Source organism: Staurois parvus, unplaced genomic scaffold (assembly GCF_062004578.1).
Source record: "Staurois parvus isolate SC_StPar_1 unplaced genomic scaffold, SC_StPar_1.0 ptg000138l, whole genome shotgun sequence".
In the NCBI taxonomy this organism is placed as follows: domain Eukaryota; kingdom Metazoa; phylum Chordata; class Amphibia; order Anura; family Ranidae; genus Staurois; species Staurois parvus.
The window spans coordinates 1,480,420-1,499,627 of NW_028317934.1; the positions used below are offsets into that span (position 1 = coordinate 1,480,420).

The 19,208-nt window shown below is 43.7% G+C and overlaps 2 protein-coding genes across 4 annotated transcripts in view; one reads left to right on the forward strand and one right to left on the reverse strand.

Moving 5' to 3' along the window:
• ELP4 (elongator acetyltransferase complex subunit 4) overlaps nucleotides 1–12,693 on the reverse strand; it is a 371,616-nt gene extending 358,923 nt beyond the window's left edge. For both annotated transcript variants that reach the window (XM_089673478.1, XM_089673477.1), the window contains exons 1-2: nucleotides 12,509–12,693; nucleotides 2,899–2,934 (exon numbers count right to left, since the gene is read on the reverse strand). In XM_089673478.1, the coding sequence (XP_089529604.1) occupies nucleotides 2,899–2,934; nucleotides 12,509–12,683 (211 nt within the window). In that variant the 5' untranslated portion in view covers nucleotides 12,684–12,693. The remainder of the gene's footprint in view (nucleotides 1–2,898; nucleotides 2,935–12,508) is intronic.
• A 73-nt stretch (nucleotides 12,694–12,766) lies between these two features.
• Nucleotides 12,767–19,208, forward strand: part of IMMP1L (inner mitochondrial membrane peptidase subunit 1) — a 66,641-nt gene continuing 60,199 nt past the window's right edge. Inside the window, exon 1 of one of the 2 annotated variants that reach the window (XM_089673479.1) lies at nucleotides 12,767–12,832. The gene's annotated coding sequence lies outside the window, so the exon portion shown is untranslated. The remainder of the gene's footprint in view (nucleotides 12,833–19,208) is intronic. The other variant, XM_089673480.1, reaches the window with a different exon arrangement.

Consider the following 19,208-nt stretch of genomic DNA (forward strand, 5'->3'; position numbering starts at 1 on the left):
AAAATCTGACTTGTATCTTAGTTCAGACTTCTGGGAAAATCAGTCAGCCAATCACACAAGCAGGAAATTGCATTTCTAGAGACACTCCATACTCCAGCTGTGTACAGAATGTCTCCAGGTTGCCATATTGCATTAAATTGTACAGAAAATTACAATGCAACAGATTGAAAACGAAAGGTGATATTTAACAACATTAAATTACAATATGGTCTGTTTTGTAGTTGTATATGCTATAGTATTTTTTTTCCCATGAAAGTGGAGCTACCTTTTAATTTAAGGGCTTGTTCACCCCAGATGCCTAATCATGCATTCCTCAGTGAAAGCAATTAGGACAAGCTCAGTAATTGTCTAAAAATCCACTAAGCTGTATCAACTCCCTTCAGCTGCTTACTTACCTCCTCCACTGGCTGCTGCTTCCTGTGTTGTCTACATCGGGGACTGCAAAAACTTGGTTCAAAGAAGCTTCTGCAGTATAGTTACTTTCTATTTAAATCTATGGGAGGTTAATGCTCAGGCATAGGCAGCCCAGAGCTAGATTTTTATGGGCTGGGATGTGGACAATGCTGCTATCAGAGGAAGAATGTAAGCACCTACAGAGATGATGGTTTACTCTAGTGCAGGTGTCTCCAAACTTTCCCGTACAAGGGCCACATGGTAAATTTTATAAATTTTCACCAGCTGAAAAAAAGTAGTTTTATAAATGAACAAATCAAATGTACGTGAATAAGTTTCACCTGGAGTTTTTTTTTTTTTTAATAATCAGCATGATATGATTTGGAACAACAGAAAAAAACTTCAGTAAAACAAAGCAAAGAATATCCAAATAAACTTGAGCCTATCAGAGTCCCCCCTTACATCAGAGTCCCAATCCACGTCCACCTTACATTAGAACTACCCCTTACGTGAGAGTTCCCAGCAGAGACCCTATCAATGTCCCCTCTTACATCAGTGGGCCGGATAAGACCTTGCAGTGTGCCAGATTTGTGGCAGAAATTTGGGGAACCCTAGCTTAGTGCATTTAGGGTGCTAGGGAGCACTAGATAAAGGGGGGGGGGATATTAAGAAAATTACTGAACTGTTAGTAGGACTAGAGAAGTTTTCTGAAAAATGTAAAAAAAAAAAAAAAAAGTCAGTGTTGAGTAGTTTTACAAATTGAAAGTCATTTTGTTAAAGGATAATTTTACCTTTGGGAACATGTTACATGTTCCACCCATTTTCAGGTGGAACATGTTAGATGTTCCACCCGTTTTCAGGGTGGAACATGTTACTTGCTCCACCCGTTTTCAGGCTGGAACATATTACATGTTCCACCCCTTTTCAGGGTGGAACACGTTACATGCTCCACCCCTTTTCAGGGTGGAACACGTTACATGTTCCACCATTTTCAGGGTGGAACACGTTACATGTTCCACCATTTTCAGGGTGGAACACGTTACATGTTCCCATAGCCGCAGTCGTTCCCAGCCGCCTCCCCCTCCCTCTGACAGATAGTATGGGGAGAGGTTTCTGCCACATGTCCGCGTCACTCATTCACAATGTTCTGTGAATCAGTGCCTACAAGTTCTGACAGCTTTAGCGGCTGTCATCTTGTAGTTTTCAATGAACTACCACGGCGCCATGGACCACTGTGGTAGTTAATTGAAGCTTCCTGTTGGTATATCTGCTTGCCTGTACATCCCGTACAGCAAGCAAATATATTTCAGTAGCAGACCTGCATGGCATCAGCGATCTACTGATCACTGGTGCAATGCTTTACTGGCTCCTTTTTACAAAAATAATAAATGCACATTTTTTTACTTCCAAAAAAAGTTATATGATGACTCTGTACTGCACTGGTGACAGTATGTAAAAAAAAAATAGTGAAAATAATTTTTTTTTATTTTTTCATTTTCCGAAAAATTATGACAAAAAAATTACAACTTCAAAAAACTCGCCATGCCTCTTATGAAATACGTTGGACTGTCTACTTTGCAAAAAGGGGTAATTTGGGGGATATCTGTACTGTTCTGACATTCTTGGACCTCAAGAAATTAGATTGGCCGTCAGTACTTCAGGATTGATCAATATTCGGATATTTACCATAGTTTGTGAACTCTATAACTTTCCTACAAACTAAATAATACATCCTAATTTGGGTTATTTTCACCAAACATATGTAGCAGAATACATCTTGGCCTAAATTTATGAAGAACAATTATTTATTTGAAAACTTTTATAACAGAAACAAAGAAAAATGTGTTTTTTTTCTAGATTTTCGTTCTTTTTTTGTTAATTTAGCGAAAAATAAAAACCCCAGTGTTGCTTAAATACAACCAAAAGAAATCTCTAGTTGTGTGAAGAAAATGATAAAATTTTAGTTTGGGTACAATGTTGTATGACTGCGCAATTGTCAAAGTGTGAGAGTGCTGAAACCTGAAAAATGGCCTGGGCAGGAAAGGGGTAAAAGTGCCCGGTATGGAAGCGGTTAAGGAATGTTGAGAAAATTTATTTTGCTAAAAATTCCAGTCACATGCAAGGAAAAAAAAAGTATTTCTGCTTACACATAATTGGATGATGAAGCAATCAGTGATTCACTAAGCCAAGGGAAAACTCCCTTACAAAATGAACACCCTATTTGATTAAATCAAACCTATGGATGTTAAAGGTAACTAAGCAAGCGGTTCACAGGGCCTATATGCTGTACTTTGTTTTAAAAAGTAAAGATACATTTGAAAATAAATGATTTTTTTTCCATTGCCAGTATAGTCAAGTTAACAACCACATGGGTTAATAGCATCTCTAGGCAAATGCAATAGAGATTGATTGAGACGAACAACACTGGACAGTGGAAGGCAGTCACCCATATGCATGAAGCTATACACTGCAGGACATACTACTAATGCTGAAAAAAATACTGACCAATTACGAGTAGTGTTCCGACTGCTTGACCACCACCTACAAAAGGAGAGAAAAAAAAAAGAAATTACAAACACATATAATCAATAAACATTGTCACATCTGCATATACCATGCTGCTTCAATACTATATCACCATCCCAAATAGAGTTTTCTGTCTTGCAGATCAGAAGTGTATATTATTCCAGCTCCACAGAGTGGACACCTAGTATAACATTACTAGCCTGAAGCGCTGTCCTTGGTTCTGAAATAATTTCTTAAACTATATGTGAACCCTCACCTTGTAAAACAACCTATTCAGTTTAAAATAGAAATTAAAGGCAAAACATTGGTGTAAATATACACTGCTCAACAAAAAGGAACACTTTTTAAACACTTCAGATCTCAATGGGGAAAAATATTGTGCTGGATATCTATACTGATATGGACTGGGTAATGTGTTAGGGATGTAAGGATGCCCCATCATTTGATGGAAATGAAAATTATCCACCTACAGAGGACTGAATTTAAAGACATCCCGAATATCAAAGTGAAAAAACAATGCAGCAGGCTAGTCCATTTTGCTGAAATTTCATTGCAGCAACTCAAAATGGTACTCAGTAGTTTGTATGGCCCCCACATGCTTGTATGCATGCTTGACAACATTGGGGCATGCTCTTAACTTGTTGCCGACCGCAGATAGCCGAATGACGGCTGCACTGCGGCCGGCCAGTTCTGAGTGGACACAGCTGATCACGTGATGTGGTAAAAGGCCAATCACAGCGGCCTTTTACCACCTGATCAGCGGTGTCCAATGACACGCTGATCAGAGGGAAATGCAAGTGCCGGTTCTCGGCTGCACTTTCCTCAAGTTGTCAGATCGTGAGGAAAGTATTGCCGAGAACCGGCAGTTGTCAGAGCGGGGATCGGCACCGATCATCAGGGCACTGATGATCAGTGCCCTGATGATCGGTGCCCAGCAGTGCCACCCGCAAGTTCCGCCCACCTGTGCCCTGCAGTGCACCCACTAGCTCCGCCCACCTGTGCCCAGCAGTGCACCCACCTGTGCCCAGCAGTGCACCCACCTGTGCCACTCTGCAATTTCACACACCTGTGCCCAGAAGTGCCACCTACCTGTGCCCAGCAGTGCCACCCACCTGTGCCCACCCACCTGTGCCCACCAGTGCCACCCACTAGTGCAGCCCAGCAGTGCTGCCAGTCAGTGCCACCAGTCAGTGCCCAGGGGTTGTGCCAGTCAGTACCGCCAGTCAGTGCCCAGCAGTGATGCCAGTCAGTGCCGTCTATCAGTACCCATCATCAGTGTCACCTATCAGTGCCGCCTATCTGTGACACCTCATTAGTGCTGTCTATCAGTGCCGCCTATCCGTGCCACCTCATTAGTACTGCCTATCAGTGCCCTTTAGTGCTGCCTATCAGTGCCCATCAGTGCCGCCTATCAGTGCCCATCAGTGCCGCCTATCAGTGCCCATCAGTGCTGCCTCATCAACGCACATCAGCGAAGGAGAAAAAGTACCTGTTTGAAAAATTTTATAATAGAAACAAAGAAACTTTTTTTTTTTTTCTTCAAATTTTTGGCAATTTTTTATTTATAGCGCAAAAAGTAAAGCGCCCAGTGGCGATTAAATACCACCAAAAGAAAGCTCTATTTGTGAGAAAAAAATGATCAAAATTTCATATGGGTACAATGTTGCATGACCGCGCAATTGTCAATCAAAGTGCGGCAGCGCTGAAAGCTGAAAATTGGCCTGGTAAATAAGGGGGTATAAGTGCCTGGTAGGCAAGTGGTTAATGAGATGACGGATGGTGTCCTGGGGTATTTCCTCCCAGATCTGGACCAGGGCATCACTGAGCTCCTGGACAGTCTTTGGTGCGACCTTTGTGGTCCCAGAGGTATTCTAGTGGATTTAGGTCAGGAGAGTGTGGGGGCTATTCAATGGTATGATGTTACAGGCAGCATAACATTCTCCATGGCTTCTCCAGACCCTTTCATGTCTGTCACACGTGCTCAGGGTGAACCTGCTCTCATCTGTGAAAAACACAGGGTGCCAAGTGGTGCACCTGCTAATTCTGGTGTTCAATGGCAAATGCTAATCGAACTCTATGGTGCCAGGCAGTGAGCACAAAGCCCACTAGAAGACGTTGGGCCCACAGGCCACTCTCATGAAGAATGTTTCTGATTGTTTGGTCAGAGATATTCACACCAGTGGCCTGCTGGAGGTTATTTTGTGGGGCTCTGGCAGTACTCATCCTGTTGCTCCTTGCACAAAGGAGCAGATATTGGTCCTGCTGATGGCTTAAGGACCTTCTACGGCCCTGTCCAGCTCTCCAAGAGTAACTGCCTCCTGGAATCTCCTCCATGCTCTTGAGACTCATGCTCTTGAGACTGTGCTGGGAGACACAGCAAACCATCTGGCAATGGCACAGCAAACCATCTGGCAATGCTGTGCCATCCTGGAGGATTTGCACTGCCTGTGCAACCTCTGTAGGGTCCAGGTATCTCCTCATGCTGCCAGTGGTGACACTAACCCTAGCCAAATGCAAAGCTAGTGAAAACAGTCAGAAAAGGTGAGTAGGGAAAAAAATGGCAGTGGCCTCCACCTTTAAAACCATTCCTGTTTTGGGGGTCTGCTCATTGTTGCCCATCTAGTGCACCTGTTGTTAATTTAATTAACACCAAAGCAGCTGAAAGTGATTAACAACCCACTCTGCTACTTAACTGGCCAGATCAATATCCCAGAAATTTCACTGAGGTCCAGGTATCACCTCATGATACCAGTTGTGACTCTGACGCTAGTCAGAAAAGAGTAGGGGAAAAAAATGTCAGTGGCCTCCACCTGTAAAAACATTCCTGTTTTGGGGGTCTGCTCATTGTTGCCCATCCAGTGCACCTGTTGTTAATTTGATTAACACCAATGCAGCTGAAACTGATAAACAACCCCCTCTGCTACTTAACTGACCAGATTAATATCCCAGGAGTTTAATTGACTTGATGCTATACTCTGATTAAAAAGTGTTCCATTCATTTTTTGGAGCAGTGTGTATACTAACAAAAATTAAAAATACAATTTTTTTTATAAATGATTACATACAAGGTATGACAATTTAATTTGTGGAATGTCTGTGGTGTAGCACTGTGGTGGTAAGTCACACAGACATTCATACTCGAGCATGTTCTGACATGTTCTAACAGGCACTTGCCTGGGTTGTAGACCAGTTGACTCTACAGAGTAGTATAAGAAATAATGTGTGTGTGTGTGTGTGTGTGTGTGTGTGTATGTGTGTGTTGCGCTGTTGGTGGAAAATGAATGACAGGAATTCAGAGCATTAGATTGCTATCAAATTTTTGTGAAAATTGGCAAAAGTGGGAGTGCAACTTTAGCTCTCTTACAACAGGCTTATGGTGAACATTCCATTAAGAATTCAAGTGTTTTTGAATGGCAAAGGTGGTTTAAGAAGGGGCAGAAAGATGTCCACGATGACGCAAGAAGTGGGCAGCCAAAAAATGCAAAAGATGGACGAAAAGGCGAAAATTAAAAGGTTATGGGAATTTGTTAAAAGAAAAAGACCAGAAGTCTGTCCTGACAAGTGGACTCTCCACCACAACAATGCTCCTGCACATAATGCGTGGAGTGTTCGCAAGCTCCTGGCCCAGAAATCCATTCTGAAACTTGACCAACCACCTTATTCCTCTGATTTAGCACCATGAAACTTTTGGCTGTTTCCAAAACTAAAAAATGCCTTAAAAGGACACAGATTTGATGACATTTTGGACATCCAGCATGCCAGCAAGAAAGATACTGCACAGAGTTTAGGATGATGAACTCCAGAAATGTTTCTGGCAGTGGCACAGTCATCTAAAAAAGGATGTCGCTTCACAAGTGGACTACTCTGAAGGTGACAACTGCTAGTATATAGGTAAGCAATTTTTTTTTTCATTCAATTCCAGGAATTAAATTGTCACACTTCAAAATCTTTTTGTTCTCAGTAGCATACAGTGGGGATCGAAAATTTGGGCACCCCAGCTAAAAATTTGTATTAATGTGCATAAAGAAGCCAAGGAAAGATGGAAAAATCTCCAAAAGGCATCAAATTACAGATTAGACATTCTTATAATACGTCAACAAAAGTTAGATTTTATTTCCATCATTTACACTTTCAAAATAACAGAAAACAAAAAAATGGCGTCTGCAAAAGTTTGGGCACCCTGCAGAATTTATAGCATGCACTGCCCCCTTTGCAAAGCTGAGACCTGCCAGTGTCATGGATTGTTCTCAATCATCGTCTGGGAAGACCAGGTGATGTCAATCTCAAAGGTTTTAAATGCCCAGACTCATCTGACCTTGCCCCAACAATCAGCACCATGGGTTCTTCTAAGCAGTTGTCTAGAAAACTGAAAATAGTTAACGCTCACAAAGCTGGAGAAGGCTATAAGAAGATAGCAAAGCGTTTTCAGATGTCAATATCCTCTGTTTGGAATGTAATTAAGAAATGGCAGTCATCAGGAACAGTGGAAGTTAAAGCAAGATCTGGAAGACCAAGAAAAATATCAGACAGAACAGCTCGCAGGATTGTGAGAAAAACAATTCAAAACCCACGTTTGACTGCACGATCCCTCCAGAAAGATCTGGCAGACACTGGAGTTGTGGTACACCATTCCACTATAAAGAGATACTTGTACAAATATGGTCTTCATGGAAGAGTCATCAGAAGAAAACCTCTTCTACGTCCTCACCACAAAAATCATCGTTTGAACTTTGCAAATGAACATATAGACAAGTCTGATGCATTTTGGAAACAAGTTCTGTGGACTGATGAGGTTAAAATTGAACTTTTTGGCTGGAATGAGCAAAGGTACGTTTGGAGAAGAAGGGGCACAGAATTTAATGAAAAGAACCTCTGTCCAACTGTTAAGCATGGGGTTGGATCAATCATGCTTTGGGGTTGTGTTGCAGCCAGTGGCACAGGGAACATCTCACGAGTAGAAGGAAAAATGGATTCAATACAATTTCAGCAAATTTTGGATGGTAACTTGATGCCATCTGTGAAAAAGCTGAAGTTAAAGAGAGGATGGCTTCTACAAATGGATAATGATCCTAAACACACCTCGAAATCCACGGGGGATTACATCAAGAGGCGTAAACTGAAGGTTTTGCCATGGCCTTCACAATCTCCTGACCTCAACATAATTGAAAATCTATGGATAGACCTTAAAAGAGCAGTGCGTGACAGACAGGCCAGAAATCTCAAAGAACTGGAAGACTTTTGTAAGGAAGAATGGGCAAAGATACCTCAAACAAGAATTGAAAGACTCTTGGCTGGCTACAAAAAGCGTTTACAAGCTGTGATACTTGCCAAAGGGGGCAGTACAAGATATTAACTCTGCAGGATGCCCAAACTTTTGCAGACGCCATTTTTTTGTTTTCTGTTATTTTGAAAGTGTAAATGATGGAAATAAAATCTAACTTTTGTTGACATATTATAAGAATGTCTAATCTGTAATTTGATGCCTTTTGGAGATTTTTCCATCTTTCCTTGGCTTCTTTATGCACATAATACAAATTTTTAGCTGGGGAGCCCAAACTTTCGATCCCCACTGTAAGAGGCTTAGAGAGCTGAGATTAACTGGAGTACAGATAGCATATTTTGTGTTAAATATCTGCAACAGTTTTCTACCATGAATAATATTACTAGTATCAGTGTCATTATTATTATGATGATAAAACAAAGTGGTAGTAAACTGCCCGAAAAACAAACAAACTAATGACCCCCTTGCAGGTTTAGGTCATAATGTACTAGTATGCACTGCATACATGCGCGGGAGCCCTCGGCCGCAGCACGGAGCTCTGAAGGTCTAGCATGCTGTGCCATCCCTGACATCATTAGCTGCATGCAGTGTGAATATCTCCTAAACAGTGCAAGTTTAGAAGATATTTACTGTATGTACAGGTCAGCCTTATTACAGGCTTTCCTGTACGTACAACTTACAAAGTGGACTTTACTTCCACTTTAATACATGGTCTATGCTGGTTCATATATAGCAGTATTTACTATATCACGATGGATAGGTAATGAGGGGGTTAACTCTTACCCATAGGGTGTGCAGGAGGCACCCCTACCTGACAATAGCCATGCAATGTCATTATTTAAGTGCGGATGTAGAACACGGTCATGTTGGCTCATGAGGCAAGTCCTCGAAAAAGCATTAGCCTGTTGGTCCGTGATGTGATGTATCCTGGACTGGAAGTTGCTGTTTTATTATGACAAGCTTTGATGCATCTCCTTATATCAATTACCGCCGTTTTACTAACAAAAGATATGTTTGAGGATAATGCAGTAGGCCAGTGCACCCTCGGTTTTGTTTTATGATTTTAGAAAAACTGAAGTACACTGACCTTTCCAGTGAATGCCTGCGCAGGGGGGTGTCAGCACAACTCTGACAATTGGAGGACAGGCAGGCTGTTCTCCCAGCACAGCCAGAAAACTGACCATGCTAGGATGGATGTGCTTTCATGCCTAGCGTGGTCAGTTTGAAATAGGAAAGCAGGAGGACTGGCAGAAATATCAGAAAGAAAGCAATGCAAAGAGAACAGGATACTTTTTTACACTATTACATGGTACAACAGGCACATATCAGGAATATGAAATGTTGGGGTAATATATTATTTAATCTAAACTGCAGTTAGCCTTGATGAAAACTAGGCTTATCTAATAATGGATCTATTTTCACAGACTATATTGTTCTATAGCAGTCTGTAACATCCAGATCCCATTTTATATTTTGATTTGTTGAGAGGGTAAATGGCGTCAATGAACAGTGTGGAGTTAGGCAAGGTAGGAGGTGATGGGCTTGACCTGGACTTCTAGAAGCGAGGTTTGTGTTTTACCGGTTACAAATTTCAATTGCTGAAGCGAACCTTGGGTCCCTTCCTTATGACCTCCTGTACCGTACATATTTCCCTCATGGAACATTTCCAATAAGATTTTACCTGGATTTATTTTGTAGAGTGAATCTGTTTCATAAGACTGCCTTTGATGGACAATATAATCTTAGTTGGGGCAGCGGTACCAATAAAGGTACCAAGAGAAATGTATTTAAAATGTAGCTCTAGACTGCTAAGACTCTCATATCATTCTGCAGATCACATGTCGCTAGCTGGCAGCCATTCTTACAGCTGTTTGGCAGTGTCTAAAGCTGCCTTTTTCAACAGGGTTCCATAGTAGCCCAAGGTACCTTCAGAGGTTGCTTGGGGATTCTTGAGCAATGCTTGATTGATCCCCGGGACACCACATATAATTCGGATAGTAATCGCATCGCCTTCCTGTTCAAATCAAATGCAATTCTTTGTAGCGAGACTTAAGCCATTCATTTCGTATGGCTCAAATCGCATCACAGCCTCAGGGAAGGTGCATACACTTTTTATTTTTGCACTGGAATTGGATCGCATAGATGTTCACACACATGCAATCTGATCAACCCAATCGCACTGTGCTCCGCAAACCTTTTTGGGATGTCTATAGGCCTGGTTCAAACCTATACGCTTTTTGCAGAAATGCACTACAGTCCATTTAACATACTTTCCTATGGGACACATTCACATCTATTCTTTTTTTAGCTGCCGGGTTTTTAGAACAGATCAGGAACTTTTGTATTGCAAAACGGTGCTTTTTTTTGGTTCAATAGACTATAACGGAGATGCTGCAGAAAAGCAATTAGTGGGTTTTTTATGCATTTTTTAAGTGGTTCCTGCCCGGCCAATAGTGAATTGATGGCCAACAGACCTTTCGTCCCTCCGGGTGAATATCATATGACATCCTCCTTGTCACACAGCTCATCACCGATCAGGGTAAAGAGCTAATTACTTTGGCTCTTTAACATGTGATCAGCTGTGTCCTGTCACAGCGCTGAGGAGAGAAAATCCGATAGCTGGCTTTCTTGCGACAGGGGACGTTCACACTGATAATCAGGGCACTGATCGTTAGTGCAGTCCCATCAGTGCCAATCCATGTCTATCAGTGCAACCTCATCAGTGAAGAAACACGTGTGCAATAACGCAAAATGCACCTTAAAAAGCACTACAGAAACTGATCAAAAGCAAACTGCATAGGTGTGAACCAAGCTTTAACGGACTCCTGCAGCAGTTTGCATGAAGAGTGCGATTCTGATGCGGCGTGGGAACTGCACAGAATTTGCTGTGATTTTTTTTTGTTAAGTTTTGGATAGAGTGCAGAGGGTGAGAATCCCTGTAAATATTTTAATTGCGGTCTGTGCCCCCATTAGGGAGATTCATCCTCTCTATTTGTCCTGTTTATCATTATCGTAAGTGAAAGTAGAACCCAAATTTTTGGATTGTCCCCAAAAAAGTAATAGAGGGGGAATCTTCTAAAGTTCTGGTGACACCCAGGGATTCGCTCACTTTGGAGGGATTTCCTCTCACTTCCTGTTTTGGTGCCGGAACAGGAAGTGAAAGAAAATCTTCCCAATGGGGCACAGATAAAAACGAAAACATTGACGGAGTATTAACCCTCCCTTACTCTATCAAAAATGGGAAAAAAGTTTTTCCTTATTTCTACTTTAAAGAAGAGGACCCTCTTCACAGCCAGGCCCCTCCAGAGGTCAGCCTCAGTATAGACTCCCCCAGGCTCCCTGTATTCAGGCCATAGAGGGGGCCCCCTGTACTCAGACCATAAAGGGCCCCTGGTAGTCAGACCATAGAGAGGGCCCTTTGTACTCAGACCATAGAGGGGGCTCCCTGGTACTCAGACCATAGAGGGGGCTCCCTGTACTCAGACCATAGAGGGGGGGGCCCCCCTTACTCAGACCATAGAGGGGGCCCCCTGCTATTCAGACCATAGAGGGGGACTCCCTGATATTCAGACCATAAAATTCCCCCTGGTACTCAGACCATAGAGAGGGCCCCCTGGTATTCATACCATAGAAGTGGGCTCCCTGTACTCAGACCATAGAGGAGGCCCCCTGCTATTCAGACCATAGAGGGGGGGCTCCCTGTACACAGACTATAGAGGGGGGCTCCCTGTACTCGGACCATAGAGGGGGGCTCCCTGTACTCGGACCATAGAGGGGGCTCCCTGTACTCGGACCATAGAGGGGGCCCCCTGATATTCAGACCATAGAGGGGGGCTCCCTGTACTCGGACCATAGAGGGGGGCTCCCTGTACCCGGATCATACAGGGGGGCTCCCTGTACTCGGATCATACAGGGGGGCTCCCTGTACTCGGATCATACAGGGGGGCTCCCTGTACTCAGACCATAGAGGGGGGCTCCCTGTACTCGGACCATAGAGGCGGCCCCCTGATATTCAGACCATACAGGGGTGCTCCCTGTACTCGGATCATACAGGGGGGTTCCCTGTACTCGGATCATACAGGGGGGTTCCCTGTACTCGGATCATACAGGGGAGCTCCCTGTACTCGGACCATACAGGGGGGCTCCCTGTACTCGGACCATACAGGGGGGCTCCCTGTACTCGGACCATACAAGGGGGCTCCCTGTACTCGGACCATACAGGGGGCTACTGTATTATGAACATAATTGGTCCTCCATTCGCTCCCCAGGCCGGGATACTGCCTCAGTTACCATGACAGCCACACACACCTAGGATGTGATCCAGAGAGGGAACCCCGGTGGAAAGCAGCAGCTGCCCATTGTGCACGGACGGTCGGGTCCCCCGGATAGCCGGGAGTTTCCCCCGAACCTTCCTCCGGAAGCTGGTTTCAGCCCCAGCCGGCACATTTCTGCCACTCATGCCGCTCGCACCGGGCGCAGCCATCTTGCTCCGCCGTCAACAGCGCGGTGCATGGTGGGAGCGCCGACGCCAGTCCCGTCCAATCAGAAAGCGGGCGGCTGCTCAGCCAGCCAATCCGGCGCTTGTTTATTAGAGGTGCGTGGTGTCCGTGGTGGCCGGTGTGAGTCTCTCAGGTGAGCGGTTTGAGAGGATGAATGGGGCGCTGTGTATCCAGGACAGGGAATGGGGGGGAGGTCTCCGCGTACATTGCAGGGCGGAGATAGGAGCCGGGAAGGTCAGGACAGTCCAGTGTTTCTGCCTCCACTGCGGCTTCTTCTATGCTGACCTTCACCCGCTCCGGTGTACGTGTAGGACACACGCTTTCTTTTCTTAGTCCTGTGTAGAGCAGCAAGGGTTAACACCTCTGCCACCAGGGGCGGACTGACAAGTCATGGGGCCCCCGGGCAATAGGGGATCATGGGGCCCCTGTGTCCTTGCCCAAACTCAAAAAAGCCTATGAAAAAGGTACCAGGGGCATCTCATGGGGCCCCCTACTGACCCCGGGCCCTTGGGCAGTGCCCGAGTATCCAAATGGTCAGTCTGCGCCTGTCTGCCACGTTACTGGTTTGCTCCCTGTGCACCCTTGGGGGAGATTTTCCTTCTTTTCTTGTGCCAGAGACACAACAGGAAGTGAGAAGAAATGTCCCAGAGAGAGAGAGAGGAATTCACCCATTAACCACTTGCCCTCCAGAGGATTTAACCCCCTCCCTTCCAGACAAGGCTTTTTTTTTTGCTATGCAGAACAATACAAAATTGCATGCTGGTGCTCATGGGGGAGAGATCTGTGTTGTTTACATACAGACCTCTCTCCTGTCAGTGATCACCGGGTGTCGGTGGAGAAACTCTGCCTGGGACCCAGTGATTGACAGCTGTACCTGCCAATGGTGGCACAGGTGGGGCAGCGTGCGCATGTGCGCCCCCTACCTGGAAATGTAAAATCATGTGTGTATATATATACGTGACTTTGTGCTGCCCTTTAGCAATAGTTCTGCTATAGGGCGGTAGGGAAGCGGTTAACCAAGGTCATCGCGCTTATTTCGCACAGGCAAAACTCATTGCTCTTTAGCAGATGCACGGGGGGTGCCATTCTTAATTGTGTCCCCACGCATCAGCAAAATGCCCATGTGAAACCACATGGTGTCATAGCGCTGTGCAGTGTATTTTTTTTTTAACCCCTTGACGCCGATGTCACACAAATATGTGGTCTCACAGAACTGGGCTTTTTTCCATGGAGCCGCATATTTGTGTACCTGTCTTTGTGCTAGGAGCGCGCCGCTCGGCGCGCTCCCAGCACAAAGACTGCAGTGTCACTGAGAGCCTCAGGTCCCGTTCTAACAATCGGGACTCGGGATTCCCGATTCTGGGTCACATGATCGTAGTGATAGCCTCTGATTGGCTATCACAGTGATCAGTCACTGTGCAGCCCGGCCCCCTTGTTTTTTTTTTTTTTCTCTCTATGAATGGAGACGAGAGATACATTGTATCTCTCTATCTCCTGGCATAGAAAGAAAAAAAATGTTTGTAAAAAAAAATAAAAAAATTCCTAGATTAAGGTTTGATCTAGTTCAGTGAAACCTTGCGCATTACCTCAGTAACCAAAATGTATTAATTAGAAAATGGTACTCACAAACAGCGAATAAAATCAGGCATGTATGTCCTCAAAGGGACTTCAAAGATAAGGAGCCAGCGCAAATTCCATCATGGGGGTAGACGCTCAGTACAGCTGACGCGTTTCAAAGGCCATGCCTTCTTCAGCAGAGCTCTGATGAAGAAGGCATGGCCTTTGAAACGCATCAGCTGCACTGAGCGTCTACCCCCATGATGGGATTCGCGCTGGCTCCTTATCTTTGAAGTCCCTTTGAGGACTTACATGCCTGATTTTATTCGCTGTTTGCGAGTACCATTTTCTAATTAATACATTTTGGTTACTGAGGTAATGTGCAAGGTTGGTGCGCTTCTCGTTTTTGTTTCACTTTGCAGTATTGGTCAGGCTTCCCCAGCCTTGTTTGGAGCTATACAACCTTATATGCACTGGTGGTCGCTTTTTCCAGTTCTGGTTCCATCCATTTGCCACCTGCCTGGGTCCTAGAACGCAGGAGAAATCGCGTCTGGCTCTTGATCTAGTTCAGTGCCAGGGTTATTGTTTGGGCCAAGGTCAGGGTCAAAGGTCAGGATAAAAAAAAAATTGGTGTCCATGTGTTTTAGGTAAAAAAAAGATAAAAACAAAATGCGCACTATTGTTTCTGGGCTGTACTACGAGTACAAACAACAAATAACATACACATATATGGTGTCGCTGCGATTGTCGAGCTAGAGAATTTATTTTGGTTTGTTCTTTGGTGGTAGGTTATGGTAGTAACAAGAAACACTGCTAAACTAAAAAAAAAAGTTTTTTTTTTTTCTTTTACTATTTTGGGCGAATTTTTCTTTGATAATAAAAAATAAAAACTGTACATATACATTACCATTTAATACCAAATGAAAGCCCAATGTGTCCTGAAAAATACAAGGTATAATTCACCTGGATGTACAAAGTAGTTGTGATGATATGTACGGTTTTACTAACACATGTCAACGTTACAAAATTGTGCTTGGGCATTTAGATTTGTTTAACCCTTAGGTGTAAAGGGGTTAACTACACCCAGTCCAGGCCAATTCTGATATTTCTCTTCTACATGTAAAAGAAACGTAATTGGGTGCCAGATAAATTCTTAGAACCCCTAAACATTATATACAGTTGCAAGAAAAAGTATGTGAACCCCTTGGGAGTACGTGGAGTTTTGCATGAATTGGGCATAAAATGTGCTCTGAACGTCATCGAAGTCACAACAATAGAAGAACACAGTCTGCTGAACATAATACTACACAAATATTAGATGTTGCCATGGTTTAATTGCACATAACATGTAAACATTCACAGTGCAGGGAGGAAAAAGTATGTGAACCTTTGGACTTAATACCTGGTTTACCCTCCTTTGGCAGCAATAACCTCCACCAAGCGTTTCCTGTAGTTGCAGATCAGACCTGCACAACGATCTGGAGTAATTTTGGACCACTCCTCTTCACAAAACTGTTTCAGTGTAGCAATATTCTTGGGATGTCTGGTGTGAATTGCTCTCTTAAGGTCATGCCACAGCATTTCAATCGGGTTGAGGTCAGGACTCTGACTGGGCCACTCCAGAAGGCGTATTCTGTGCTGTTGCAGCCATTGTTTTGTTGAATTACTTGTATGCTTTGGGTCATTGTCCTGTTGCATCACCCATCCTCTGCGGAGCTTCAGTTGGCGGACAGATGGTTGTACGTTTTCCTGCAAAATGTCTTGATAAACTCTGGAATTCATTTTCCCATCAATGACAACAATCCGTCCAGGCCCTGAGGCAGCAAAGCAGCCCCAAACCATGATGCTCCCTCCGCCATGTTTTACAGTGGGGATGAGGTTTTGATGTTGGTGTGCTGTGCCTTTTTTTCTCCACACATAGTGTTGTGTGTTCTTCCCAAACAACTCAATCTTGGTTTCATCTGTCCACAGTATATTTTGCCAGTAGTGCTGTGGAACATCCAGGTGCTCTTTTGCAAACTTCAAACATGCTGCAATATTGTTTTTGGACAGCAGTGGCTTCCTCCGTGGTGTCCTCCCATGTACTCCATTCTTGTTTAATGTTTTCCTTATTGTAGATGTGTCAACAAAAATGTTAGCATGTGCCAGAGATTTCTGTAGGTCTTTAGCTGACACTCTGGGATTCTTCTTTACCTCATGCAGCATTCTGCGCTGTGCTCTTGCAGTCATTTTTACAGGACGACCACGCCTAGGGAGAGTAGCAACAGTGCTAAACTTTCTCCATTTGTAGACAGTCTGTCTTACCGTGGACACATGAACATCAAGGCTTTTGGAGATACTTTTGTAACCCTTTCCAGCTTCATGCAAGTCAACAATTCTTGATCGTAGGTCTTCTGAGAGCTCTTTTCTGCGAGGCATGGTTCACATCAGACATTGCTTCTTGAAACCAGTAAACCCAAAACAGGTATGTGTTTTTTAAGGGCAGGACAGCTGTTAGCAACACATCCAATATCATCACACTGATTGGAGTCAAGGTTGGCTCACTCCTGGCTCCAATTAGCTCTGGGAGAAGTCATTAAGCTAGGGCCTCACATACTTTTTCCTCCCTGCACTGTGAATGTTTACATGTTATGTGCAATTAAACCATGGCAACATCTAATGTTTGTGTAGTATTATGTTGAGCAGACTGTGTTCTTCTATTGTTGTGACTTAGATGACGTTCAGAGCACATTTTATGCCTAATTCATGCAAACTCCACGTAATCCCAAGGGGTTCACATACTTTTTCTTGCAACTGTATATTTTTAAGCAGAGGCCTTAGGAAATAAAATGGTGGGTGTCACATATCTTTGTCACACAATATTTGCACAGAAATTTTTTTTTTTTTCAACCAAGTGTTTTTTGAAAAAATATAATTAAATGCTGGTTCACCTCACGCAGTGCGAATCTGATGCAAATTCACAATGCATTATCACAGTGCGATTTCTGCTGTGACAAGTGCAAATTGGATGCAATTTCTGAGGGGACTGGACATAGCAGGAGATGAAATTCACACCACTCCCGCACTAAACTCACACAGGACCCTTTTTTAGACCGGATCAAATTCGCACTGCATATATGTGATTAGCTTGCATTGTTACTTAGTTAGTCTGGCTGAAAAAAGACAAAAGTCCATCCAGTTCAACCATTAAAAAAAAAAAAAGTTATAATCCTATACCCACAGTTGATCCAGAGGAAGGCAAAAAAACCCAGCAAAGCATGATCCAATTTGCTCCTTCTGGGAAAAAAATTCCTTCCTGATCCCCCCGAGAGGCAATCAGATATTCCCTGGATCAACTTTACCTATAAATGTTAGTATCCAGTTATATTCTGTGTATCTAAGAAAGAATCCAGGACTTTTTTAAAGCAATCCACTGAGCTGGCCAGAACCAACTCTTGAGGGAGTCTATTCCACATTTTCACAGCTCTTACTGTGAAGAAATGTTTCCATGTTTGGAGATTAAATTTCTTTTCCTCCAGACGTAAAGAGTGCCCCCTTGTCCTCTGTGATGACCGCAGGGTGAATAACTCTACACTGAGTTCACTATATGAACCACTGATGTATTGTAAATGTTTTTGTAGATTACTTGTGAATCTATGCTTTTCGGATTGCATCTGATCCGCATAGAATTCGCATCAGTGTGAACTGGCATTTAATTAATTTTAATGCACTAAACACACTATAATACCAGATTGTTTGGTAACATATGATGCAATGGTGAGTAGATGCCTAACTTGTCACACTTTAAAATTGTGTACACAACAGCACCAAACTACAGTACTTAAAAACATTCATAGGCAACACTTTAAGTGTTTTTTAAAGGCTTTTTACCTTTATCCATGAAGGTAAAAAATCTTCTATGTGGAACAGCCCCCTCAATACTTACCTGAGCCTCATCGTGCTGCAGCGATATGAATGACAGCCTCGGCTGTCCCGGGTCTCCGCCTCCTCATTGGCTGAGACAGCAAGCATGAGCTGTCAATCGCAGCCATTCAGCCAATGAAGAGAGAGGGGGCAGGGCCAAGCTGTGGCTTCATGTGTGAATGGACACACATAGCAGAGGGTGCCCCCATGGCAAGCTGCTTGTTGTGGGAGCACCTGACAGACAAGAGGAGCCAGGAGAGCCTGCGCGGGACCTGAGAAGAGGAGGATCCGGGCTGCTCTGTGCAAAACCACTACACACCGGAAAGTACAGACATGTTTGTTATTTTACAAACAAAAGAGAGAACCTTTAGAATCGCTGTGATGGTTCACAGTGCTGTGGTGCAGGATTTGCAGCGATTCTTGTGCGTTTTATACATCACAATCACACTTCATTCATGCAGACTGCTGCAGGTGTCAATGTTAAGTCAATGACACCCCACAAACGGGTCGTGAAACGCAGTGTGGTTGTCTGAATTGGATCACATAGGTGATCCCCATGCGATCCAATTCCAGTGCAGCAAAAAAAGTAGCTACACCTTTTCGTTCAGATGTGGTGTGATATGAGCCATACAAAATGAATGAGCTCAAATCGCTCTGCAAAGAATCGCATGTGATTTGAACAGGATTGCAGTTTCCTGCACCACATCAGTGTGAACCAGTAATTGCATACGTGTTCAGTACCAATGTGTGCGTTCACATTTGCATGTAGGTGGGGAGACGGGCACTTTTTTAAATTATTTTTGTTTTTTACTGTGGTGTTTTTTGTTTTTTTTTTTTTACTTTTATTGCTATCACAACATGTGACCAAATGGGCCATGACAGGTCCTCTTATATAAAGATCTGGAGTCTGAAACACCATATCTCTTCTGTCCTCCAAAGCATCTGATCATACCGAGATTGGTTTGATCAGATGCTGGTACAAGCCAGTAACTATAAACAACAAACCGAAATGATAGGTGACAAAATCTTTGTTGCTTCCGGTTTCTGAC